The 11,685-nt window shown below is 57.9% G+C and overlaps 1 protein-coding gene across 1 annotated transcript in view; it reads left to right on the top strand.

Annotated features, from left to right (window-relative positions):
- DNAJB6 (DnaJ heat shock protein family (Hsp40) member B6) overlaps positions 1-7,932 on the top strand; it is a 70,218-nt gene extending 62,286 nt beyond the window's left edge. Inside the window, exon 10 of the mRNA XM_027573386.2 lies at positions 6,558-7,932. Coding sequence (XP_027429187.1) covers positions 6,558-6,640 — 83 coding nt within the window. The 3' untranslated portion in view covers positions 6,641-7,932. The remainder of the gene's footprint in view (positions 1-6,557) is intronic.
- The last annotated feature ends 3,753 nt before the right edge of the window (positions 7,933-11,685 follow it).

Below are 11,685 nucleotides of genomic sequence, written 5' to 3' on the forward strand. Positions count from 1 at the left end.
CTTGCGCTTGGTTAAAAATAGAACGGAGCACCCCTCCTGGACACCTCGTGGCCGCCTTCCTCCCAGGTGGAGCTGTAGTGTTTCCTCTGTGGCCTCTGGACGCGCTGGGTGATCACGACCCCATTGCTCTAGAGCCCTGGCTCTGCCTTCCTCCCGCTTCTTGGCTTGTAATTTCTAATGGAGCCCAGATGGATCTTTGAAGGGAATTCCCCATAGAAAGTTCTGGGTCATTTCTGAGAGATGTCTGTGCCATAGCTTTGACCTGCATTCTGCAGGGCCGGTGTCAGATGAGTTTGAATTACTCATTCGTGTGACACGTTTGTGCCCATCCTGGTTGTCGCCACCGGGAGCCGCCACGGTGCCCGCAGCGTGCTATGTGGTAGACGAAGACATCCGTCCTCGGTCCCCTGTGTCAGGGTGACGTCAGGGTACGTGCGAGGCTCATGCTGTGGGCCTCCACAGAACACACCATCGCAGCTGGGCATTAGAAGGATGAGGTTGGGCCCCTTCCTGCCCCAGAACTTTCTATCGGGCAGTTGGTCCCTCGCAGCTCCTTCTGGTCGTCCTCAGATCAAGCGGAGGTGCTTGGTAGGGTTTTGCAGAGGACAGAAGGAATGTGGCAGTCACTTGACCACGGGTGTCCTGGGGCTTCGAACCACAGCAGAGAGCGTACACGGGGCTGTGCACACGCCCCCAGCTCTGGCCCGGAGTGGTGCTAACACAAAGAGATGGACCGTTGGGAGACGTTAGCCTTTTCCTATGTAATTGAATGAAAAATGGAGGGAATTGGAAGAGCTGTACGGATTCAGAAAGAACTCATTCTTCCTTGAATGAGCATGTGGACATTTTCCTAGCATCGACTGTCAGCTCTTGGTACCGAGTGGTCTTTGGACAGGGGGCAGTGTGGTAGTCAGGGGCTGTGGCAGGGGGCAGGGTTGTAGACTCGGTTTGCTTGAACAGATCACTGTTTGAACAGTGATTTTTTTTTTTTTAATATATATATGTTTTTTAAGATTTTGTTTATTCATGAGAGACGGGGGGGGGGAGAGAGAGAGAGAGAGAGAGAGAGAGAAGCAGAGGGAGAAACAGGCTCCCGAGGAGCAGGGAGCCCGATGCGGGACTCGATCCCAGGACCCCGGGATCGTGACCTGAGCCGAAGGCAGATGCTTAACCATCTGAACCACCCAGGCGCCCCTGAACAGTGATTTTTAAGGAGCTATGTCTGTCTGGTTGGAAGGACCCCATAAACCTATGTACTGGGTTGGAATATCCCAGTTCCCAAGAATCAGGTGTGCAGAGATGGGCCTCCCTGGTGGAGTCTTATTCGCCAGACAGCCAGGCTCCTGGGGCAGGATGTGGGACCATCACCAGCAGAGCGGGTCCGAAGGGCAGATCTCGCAAGTTCAGAGTGAGACCCATGCTTCCCAGGCGAAGCTGCTTGTTTGCTCTAGATCCTCGGAGACTACACCTGCCAAGTACAGAATAAATTAGCCTTGCTGGAGAATCCTGGGATACTAGCGTTTTTCATTCTTCTCCCTGAAATCTCATGGTTTTGTCAGTTTTTACCATCAGGTCCCGTCCAGGCATGTTTTTGACCCTGGCACAAGTCTTAGACAAAAGAAGCGGGGGACGGACATCCAGCCCCTTTTCCTTGGCTGTTGGGAGGCTTAAAGGCTTGCCTTGTATTCCTGGAGCATAGCCCCTCCCTGGTGGGGTTGGGACAGCCAGAACACCTTCCGGGGGGTGGGGTTCTGATGCTGTTGAGTCACCATGAGTAACGGGGTCTTGAAAAGAGCGTCAGGGTTAAGTCACAAGAAATTAAAGACCTGAATTTCATACAGATGTATTGTGAGCTTGAGCCAGACACTTCGGTTGACTTTCTAAGCTGCCCCAAAGGAAGAGTTAACAGACTAAGTGAGAAAAGAATGTGGCACAAAATCGCAAATTTGGATGCAAAGCTGGTGAACATCCTCCAGGTTAGTCAGACCATCACCTTCAGGGTCTCCTTCCTGCCAACAGAAGGCTTCAGTTCCCTGCACAAACCATTTCCAGCTCTTGGTCCACTGTTGCAGATCCGGTGCCAGCCAGTAATAAAGGGGGGCTCGGGCTCCCCCCAGCAGACTCCCTGGAGCTCCGCACGAACCCTTGTCTGGGGACACCTGGACACCGCCCCTGGGCCAGACAGCCTGTGTGCTCCCGTGTAGTCTGGAGGCGCTGCATGGCGGCTTTGGGCCGCGTTTCCAAGTGATTCTTCTTAAGAACATGCGCACAGGAAGGAACTTGGTCCCTGGGCGCCTCCACACCGGAACAGCCACTAGATGGAGTGGCCCCTGGGAGCCTGCCGTTGGCCGTGTGGCATGGAGGCGGCCTGGCAGCTCTGGGAAGCGATTATTCTGGGCTGATGGTGCATTCTCACCTCAGCTGTGCTCCTCTGGACTCTGAGTTGATTGCTTCTGGGAGGGTTTCCCACGTGGCCGACACAGCCGAAAGACTCGGGATCCAGGTCAGGGTCCCAGTGCAGCGTGGGGAGCAGTGGTGTCTCTGCTCGGGGCGGGGTGGGGGGCGGGCGGGTGTTGGGTGGGTTGGCCACCGCGGTGCAGGAGTTGGTGGCAGGCAGCGCGGTCTTGACTGGCTGGTGTGGCCGTTCACGGGCCACTGCGCTGTGTTCCTGGCCAACTGTCCCGCCCACCTGCTGCGCTGTTGGGGTCGCACACCGTGCGTCACCTGGACACGGTCAGAGTCCAGTGTTGAGAGAGGGTTCGTGCTTTTCATGTGTGGACCCCGCACAGACAGGGTGCGTCAGGAACATGGAATTGTTGAGAAGGAAAATTAAAGGTACTCAACATGAAGAAGAATTCACAACTAAAAGAATAGAATTGATCCTTTAGCTTTGTTTTTTTCCATGCATGGGGTTTGAAGGAAGCGCGTGAGCCAGGCCTGCTGTGGGGCGCTTGGCCTTGTGGAGCGCAGCATGGTGCAGAGGCTCAGCTGCCTGGTGTCCCACGCTGCCGGCCGCTTTGGGCAGCTTTTTAAGTCGGTCTTTTTAATGATACTAATTTATGTACCTAACATGCTTCTCTGCTAAGAACTCACGGGGCTTTAAAACGTTTCCTTCCATGAGGGATCCTTGGTGTGAGCCGTCCGGCCTGGCCGAAGCCCGCCTGGTGGTACTGGTGAGGGGTGTCCGACCAGCGAGGAGGCGCGGACATGGCCGGGCGGCTGTTCTGTGAATGCACCAGCCTTGCAGGAACTCCGGGTGGTGGGCAGGCCCCTTTCCCTCGTATGCTTTGTCCCAGAACACAGATATTTTCAGAGACTATCCCAGTGATTCTGCTTTACTGTGGACCCCACTGTGCCCTCCGCCCCGCGGAGCCCAGCAGTGCCCGCCTCACCTGGATGTGACCCGGGTGTCGACCTCTAAGTCCCAGGGCTCTTCGGAGTCCCGGCCCCGCGCTGCCACCCTATTGTCCTGCAGCTTTAGATCCTCATCATCCGAAAGGTGTCTCTGTCCCCATAATCACGCTACTGCTTTGTCTTTCACCAAGGGGAGGCCTTGGTGAAAACTTGCTTTGCTGCTGCCCTGCCTTGTGACAGAGCAGGTAGATTTGGGTTGGTTTGGATGCCCCTCGAGGTTTGTGCCACAGGTGTGGCTTGGGGCGGGGTCGGGGGGACCTGGGAATGGGGTCGCGTGCTTTTAGTGGCCCCCACGGCCGGTCCCTGTGGAGCCTCTGCCCTGGGCCCCCTGTCTGAGCACCAGGCCCTTGGCTCCCTCCAGTGTTGGAGCTCCTGCAAACAGACTTGGCTGTCGGGGTAAATTAAACTTGTTTTTCTTGGTCAGCTCTGGGAACTTGCCTCCGTAGTGACTGGAGAGCCCCAGGCACCTCGGCTCTGCTTGCCGTTGGCCCCTGTCTTTGAGGCAACCGGCAGGAGGGGTGGTTGCGGCCAGTGCCTGAGCAGGGTCCCGTGGCTGCGAGGCCTTGGGACTGGTCTGTAGCCTCGGGCTGGTCGGTGTCCCTCACGTGCACCAGATGCACGGGTGGGACATGTCAGCTGGGTCACAGGGGCACTAGCTCCGCACCCCCAGAATCTTGTCATTTGTGCTGAAATTCCTTTAGTTTGTCCCAAGTTATTTTTCTGTTGTCATCTTTTTTTTTTAAAAGATTTTATTTACTTATTTATTTGAGAGAGCGAGAATGAGAGAGAGAAGAGAGCACATGAGAGGGGGGAGGGTCAGAGGGAGAAGCAGACTCCCCGCGGAGCAGGGAGCCCGATGTGGGACTCGATCCCGGGACCCCAGGATCATGACCCGAGCCGAAGGCAGTCGCTTAACCAACTGAGCCATCCAGGCGCCCTTTCTGTTGTCATCTTAACAGAGCCTTGTGGTAGAAGTGACATGTTAATGGGGACTTGGAGTGAGGTGCGCTGTGACAGCAAGGGCTCTCTGGGGGAGGGGCTGGGGCCGCAGCAGTACCGAGCCCAGCTCTGCCCCGCGTGTGCCCAAGGCCCCTTCTGGGTCAGGTGTTAGGATTTCATGACTGCAGTGGTGGCCACGGCGGTCAGGTGGAGGCAGGAGAGGGTCGGGCCTCAGCAGCTGGCCCCATGGCCGCCCCGTGTTCCTCTGGGGCCTTCTGCTCCCTCAGGCTCGGTTGTCATCATTGAGCCTGGAAGTCAGCAGCTGAGCAGAGCCTGCCTGGACGGCACAGGGAGCGTAGAGGGGGGGCGGGACTTCTGTCGCCTTGCTCTGACCGGTGTCCCGAGCCCCAGGGCTAGGAAAGATCTCTCCCTCCGTAGTAGGTTAGCAGGTTTTTCTTTTTCTTCTCAGGTTATTTTACATGTAATTGAGTCTGGTGGGGAAGGGGAGGCCGTCCTCCCCTCTAAGAAGAGATGCCCACAGTCAGCCGAGCCTCCAGACAGTCACACGTGAGGCCTCTGAACCCCACGTGTGTTCCTTCGAAGCCACTGGCCGTTGCTGGCCACTCATGGCCGGCCTGGGGCCCACCTGGGACCGAATGGGGCCATCTTGGTGTCACCTCGTTGTGCCTCCTACGTGTAATCACCTCCAGTAATGGACCCACTGACACGTTCCCCAGACTAGCTCTGGTTCCCTGTTTGATGCCTCCGAGGCTGTTCTCCCTCCGCCGCGCCCCTTGATCATGACCTTTGGGGCCCGTTCCCTGGATTTGCCTCCGTGTGCGGCTGTGGGTGAGCCCTCTGCCTGCCCTCACCCTTGCCCTGCCGAGTGGGTTAGCCCTTTGTCTTCTCCCTCCCATTGAAGACTCCGAGGCAGCTTCCTACACACAGGGCCCTGGGTGTCTGGCAGGTGTAACAGCCCCAGGTGAGACACGCAGGTTGCGTGGAACCTCAGGCGCACAGGCTGCAGGGGAAGGCGGAGAAGGACTGGGGAGCATAGAGCCTCCTGCGTCACTCGAGTGAGGACTAAGCGGCTCTGAGGCCTGGCGTTACTGAGGCGCGTGTGGTCTCCTTCAGTGCTGTCAAGGGGTGAGCAGACCGCCCTCACAGGCATCGCCCTGGCAGCAGGTGGTGAGACCATGAGCCAAGCCTGGGGCAGGTGTCGGGGGCTCCTTGTGCCTTGGCTGTCAGCCCCCATCTAACTGACAGAGGACCCTCGTGCCTGGGATTGTGGTTCTGCAGAAGGTTGAGCGTCGTGCCCCTGTGGCGTCTGCTGACAGACTGTCAGCCCCATCTGGATGGGAGAGGGTGCTCCAGGATGTGGCCGCGTCCTTTAAAATCCCGAGAGTGCTTTCACATGGTCTTCGGGCAGGTTCAGGGGCCCGAGTGTGTTAAGGCCCAGTCCCACAGTGACCGGGGTGGTTCTGCCCCTCGTCCTGTCCAGTCAGGCCATTTAAATACAGCCTTGTTACCTGAAATCTGCATCCAGCCCGTGTGCCGGTTTGCTGTTCTTCCACCACATAGTTTGGACCAATTGCGCACAAGGTCCTGAGTTATTTTTGCGGAACCGAAGCCAGGGCTCTCCAGAGGGTGAGGAAGTGTGCATTCACCTGTCTCTCCTTCACCTTCAGCCAAGCACACGTTAAGTCCACGGCACAGGGAAAATGGAAGGTTCTCATCCTTAGATGAGGAATGGGAATGAACAGCCCGGAACCCGTGGAAATGAGCCCGCAGCCGGGCTTGCCCCTGCGGGCGGGACTCTGGTCTGGCCGGGGCTGCAGGGACCCCACCCCTGGGGCGGAGTCCGCCCTGCCCGGTGGATTGCGGGGGCCGCGCAGGGGTGCAGGGTCTCGTGGAGGCACAGGGTGGGGCTGTCGAAGGTGAGCAGAGGGGAGCGTGGGCTGAACGCCCGCCCCCTGCATGGCTGTGGTGCTCTTTGAATCGGGTCAGAGGCTGCACTGTGCAGTGGAACGAGGCAGCTGGTGGTTTTGTTGAACTCCAGGTGTGGCCTGGAGAGAAGCGAAGAGACCTGACTTTACTGTGTCTTTTTTTTTTTAAACACGGGGGAGTATTTGGAAACATGTTTGCCTCTTAGTGGGGAAGCAGCCACTGTTCTGCACAGTGTTTCACGAGCCATGTTTCCTTAGGATTCAAAGAAGGTGGCAAGAGGAAGAAGCAGAAGCAGAGAGAGGAATCCAAGAAGAAGAAGTCGACCAAAGGCAAGCACTAGACGGACTGCAGCCATGCCTGCGCTGCCCGAGGCGGCGCCCAGGCCGGCTCCGTGTGGTAGTGCGCACGTTAGGTAGCGGCACCTGCTTGGCCCCTGTCCCGAGACCACACCTTCTCAGCACGGGGATGCGGAGGACGCCTCAGGCAGCGCAGCGCAGCGCAGGGACGGCAGGAGATGGGAGTGACGGTCGCGGGTGGCGGTGGTACAGGCGTGGAGCCTGCCTGGACTGCCCTCGCTTCTCCCGGCACTAAACCCGATCTCGTCTCCGCTGGTGGTTAAGGACCCAGCGCCTTCTTTTCAGCTGCTCAACGTGACACCAACTACTGAGACACTTCTAGCGCTAGGGGTGTGACAGGTGCCGGCAGATAACAGAGTGTGTGTTCTCGGAATGACTTTCTTTCTTCATGGCGGTAGATTTCTGGGAGCCAGCACGTAGTTAAGGGCAGGGTGACCGAGCGGCATCGTGCGTTGGGTCACAGCCTCCAGGGTGCTCGTCCTTCAGACCAGGGGGCGGGGCTAGACCTCCAAGCAGCTCTGCAGAGTGGCCTGGCCACATCCGTGGGGGCCCCGGAGGTGAATCACTTTAGATGTAAAGTCATTCCTTATATTTATCGTAGTTTTAATCTCTAGCCTGAACTTGACTTCAAATATTGTTTAAGTTTTGCTAAATCCCATCTTTTTTTCCTTGGACCCTTAATTCTTCTTAGCACATACACGGGATCCTACAGAATGTTGTTGGGTAAATGCCATCTCTGGGTCATAGTTTGGGTCACGCTGGGGTGTTCACACATACACTCTGGCAAGAAGATACGAACAAGGAGGCAGGAGGAAATGTTTCCATCTGTAAACATTGTCTCCTTTGCAAACTTTTTTTTTTTTTTCCTGGCAAGATTCTGTGCGGTTTCCTGTGCTTCTGCCTTTGCATGATCAGCTGTTTCTTAACCCTCTGTTACTGACTAGATCCTGCGCTGCCTTAACCTTCCCTGCATGTGCCCTGCCCGGGCCTTTCTCCGCCTCAACACGAGTGTGTGCTCACGTGGCGCGGCAGCGAGGGCCCCGGGCAGAGCCTGGGTGGGATTGAGGGGTGCCAGGGACTTGCATCTGTGGCCGTGTCATGGGCGTGAGAGCCAGAAATGAGTGCAGCCTTTAAGATGACTACTGTGGAGAAGTTGGCTTTGTTTGGCTTTGCTGGGGAGGTGGTGTGGACTGGTGTTTACTGCTTATTGTGGAAAATGTGCCCATGAAGGCCTCATGTATTTTCAGTGCTGCCTACACAAATAAAACGTAAATGCAACGTGCTACTGCTCATGTGACGTCATTATTGATATCTGCACGTCGCCCTGTTATCAGTAATTAAAAGTAAAAACCGTTCTTGTCTATCATTTCAGTTAGGAGCGATCCAGTGCTATTTGGGGCAGGCAGGAGGCTGGATTCAGGAGACTGTAAGATGGGGTGTTGTGTGAGGGACAACACCCCACTGAGCTGGCCTCATGTGAGACCGGCGGCCTGGCTGGCAGGGAGGGGGACAGCGGAGGATGTGGGGGGCAAGAGCTGTTCCGCTCGTCCAAGCTGTGGGTGCAGCGTGACAAGGGCCATGCTGGAAACCATGCGATTCTGGGTTAAAGAGGCCCACTTGCAGGACCTAGAGCCTCTCGCAAGGAGTCGTTTGGTCTGTGGATATGTCTCCGATGCTCGCACACAGGGATCTGCTGTTGGCACCTGGGGAGGGCGTGAGGCAAGTTTCATCGCCTTCGCCCCTCACTGTGCTTTGCGGCCAGTCACGTCGGGACACAGCATCTGTGGGATGGTGCCTTCCAGGCACGCCTGGAGCCAGCTTCCATCTGGCTCCGGGCCCCTGGTCCTCACATGGCCCTGCAGGTGGGCAGCCCACGTCACGTCCACAGGATGCTCGCCCTAATGCTTCCCTTGGTGAACAGATGCCCCACAGGCCCGGGGAGCAGGGTAGGTGCCTGCTTCCCAGGTCGTGGGGCACGGCGCACTGAGGTCCCTCGGCCTGTGCGGAAGAGTGTGAGCTCACACCCCTGCTCCTGGGGAGTCTGCTCCACCACCTCAGAAGGCGGGGTGCTGTGCAGAGGGCCGGGGTGCTAGTGCCGGTGCTGACGCTGATTCTCAGCAGGCAGCTGTCGAAGGGCGCTGGGGCCTGCTGACCTCCTGGAGGGGCTTCTTGGGTGCTGAGCAGACATTGAGGGTGTTGGAAGGCACCCCTCCCCCCCCCCACAGCATCCTAACCTGGAAGGGGCCCGTTTGGGGACAGAGCTTTTGGGACCGGGTTGGGAGGTGGTCCTGCTGTGAGGAACCGCCCCCCACACACCCAGGGCTGTCCGCCAACCCCTTGCCCCGGTGTTAAGAGGATTAAGGGCTGCAGAGCTCACTTTGAACAGATATGTACACACTTTTATTTTGAAATCCTTGCACATGCATGGGAAATTATACGTACGGCGCCCAGGGGTCCTGTGTGGCCGCACCTGGTCCCCGGAGTGGTAGGGCAGCAGTAGAACCAGGAATGTGACACGGCACCATCTGGAAAGGGGGGCCATGACGTTGCTAACCACACTCCCAGGGCTATGACATGGCCTCTTGCCGCCGAGCACGACGGAGGCTCAGGTGCAGAACCTTCCGTCTGCTCGCTGTCTCAAGGGCCACCGGCCCCCCACACCCGCTGGGCACCTGCTGCCCGTGTCTGGTTCCCGCGTTGCTGGGGTGAGAATGAGGCTGGGCTCAGATGGTCCTCCAAGGAGCCCCTGCTGCCAGGGGGCTGTCCCAGGCCCTGTGGCAGCGTCGGGCTTGCGGCCCCTGCCCGGGTCCCCGTGGCTTGGACTGGCTTCCTCCGTGTCCCTGCGGCTCCTGCGGACCCTGCCCCGTGAGCAGCGCAGAAGGTCATGTCCTCGCTCTGGCCTGCACCTGCGGCCCCCACGTTCCCGTCCTCGTCCCCAACACGTGTGTCGTCGACGTGGTTCTCCGCCGAATGTCGGGGGGTGGGCGGCCGGGACCCTCCTCCCAGCGCGTGCCCGCCGAAGCCGCCCGGGGGGAGGCGCTTGCACAGACCCTCGGCGCGGTGTGGGCGCCAAGGCAGAGGCGTTCGTCTCCTTGTCGCGGGTCCAGGCGTCACCGCGGCCCAACTCGGGACGCGCCCTTAGCTGAGGGCCGTCTGGCTCACACTGCCTCCAACATGTGGCTTCTCAGAGCCTCAAACCGCTGACGTTCATCCGCCAACAGCTCCAGCATCGTGTTATGAGGTGGGGAGTCATCCCACAATCACGTTCTGTCCCAGACCCGCCCGGGACGGGACCGTCCTCCCAGGAGCACCGAGGCCGCAACCGGCCCCCTCCCAGACGCCCGACAGCGGCCGTGTGAGGATCGACGAGCTGTGTTCCCAGAGATGCCCAGACTGCCTTCCTCTGCTGAGGCTCTAGCCCCGGCCCCCCGCGCTGGCCCCCGCCTCGCCTGCTGTGCCCTTGCCCTGGCCGTGGACGCGCTAATCACGGCCTGTCAGTCGGCGCATCAGCCTTAATTCTTTGCCTTTTGTCTCGGGGGTTTTTATAGGTTTCGCTTGATCAACAGCATTCGTTCTTAGTGAACAAACGGAATTCAGTTTTTATGGCATGAAAATTATTGTTTCTCTGACCGACTAGCCATTACACGGTGACACGGGGTGGCCCCGGATGACACAGCACAATGAATCTTTCCTGTTCCTGAGAGTGAGTTTGATGGATGGGGTAGCAGTCAGCCATCTGGGTCTGGAAGGATGGGGCTGGGCTTACAGAGATCCTGGGCTTTTTCCTAGCCAACGGCCTGGTTTGGGGACGTCTCTTCTCAGCCCGGTGGAGCCCAGACGGGAGGGGGCACCCTCCAGCCCCCTGGCTGCCCCTGGGGGTGCCACCTCCCCATGTCCCTGTTCTTGCTCCTGATCCCAGGGCAACAGGCCCGGGCCAGCGTCTATCTGGAGAGGACAGAGCTTCCCTCCCCGGGGGAGGGGGGTTTGTGTGGCCTGTGACGCCACGTTTCTGAGGGAGGCTTATGGTTTGGGCGCACCGAGGGTGCCCGGCTTTCTTCTGTCCTTCTACAAAGGAGAGCCCAGACCCCAGGACATCACATACATTTCCCAGAGTCCGCAGAGCCGGGCGAGGTGGGACCTGGTGTCCTCCTGTAGTGGAGCAGACCCCGGACGCTGCATCCTACATACACCCAACATGCTCTCCCTCTGCTCTCTGGGTTGGGATGCTCTAAAGACGAATTTTCCCGGGTCCACTGTGGGTCTGTGAAGTGCACTTTGTACAGAAAAGCTTGATAAATGTGTCTTTCTTTCCCAGGGCTCCAAATAACCACTTGGTGCTCTGGCTCCCTCCGAGGACAGCACGGCGGCCAAATACTTTGTCTTTCCAATCCCCTAATGAACTGACAGATTTTGAGATCTTTCTTGTGTTCCATCCTTTGAAGTCACATCCCAGGACACTAAATCTCACACCTTATCTGTCCAGAGGGATGATGATACTGGTGATTGTGAGGAATATGTATATTTAACAAGGATTATTCCAGGACTCAGAGTAATTCTGTGTGCTGGTGTGCTGTATGACAGAGAGAGGCTCAGCAGAAAGCTCTGGCCTGTGCCTGCCCCATCCCACAGGAGGGCACAGTGGGCCCAACAGTGACAGCAGAGTGTGCCAGGAGAAGGAGCTCAGTCTGAGGGACCAGAGACATTAAAATCCTTTGGGAAAAACTCAGGGGCTATATGGAATGAAAAGGCAACACAACTCCCACATTCTCGTTTCCCAGGGTAACTGCAGGCCCAAGGAATTGCAGGCCTAATTTTTGGATGACCAACAAAGGCAGGAAACCAGGTCAGCCTTCTGTCTTCCTGGGCCAGCTTCTGCCACCAGCTCTTTCCAGATCCCCACTGCCATTGGTCTAGTGGAGGAGGGCCCACCGACAATGGATCAGTCCACCCCTCCATCCGTCCATCCACCCACTCATCCATCTACCCAACCATCCATCCACTTATCCATCCCTCCAACCACCCACCAGTC

Source organism: Zalophus californianus, chromosome 12, assembly GCF_009762305.2.
Source record: "Zalophus californianus isolate mZalCal1 chromosome 12, mZalCal1.pri.v2, whole genome shotgun sequence".
NCBI lineage: Eukaryota > Metazoa > Chordata > Mammalia > Carnivora > Otariidae > Zalophus > Zalophus californianus.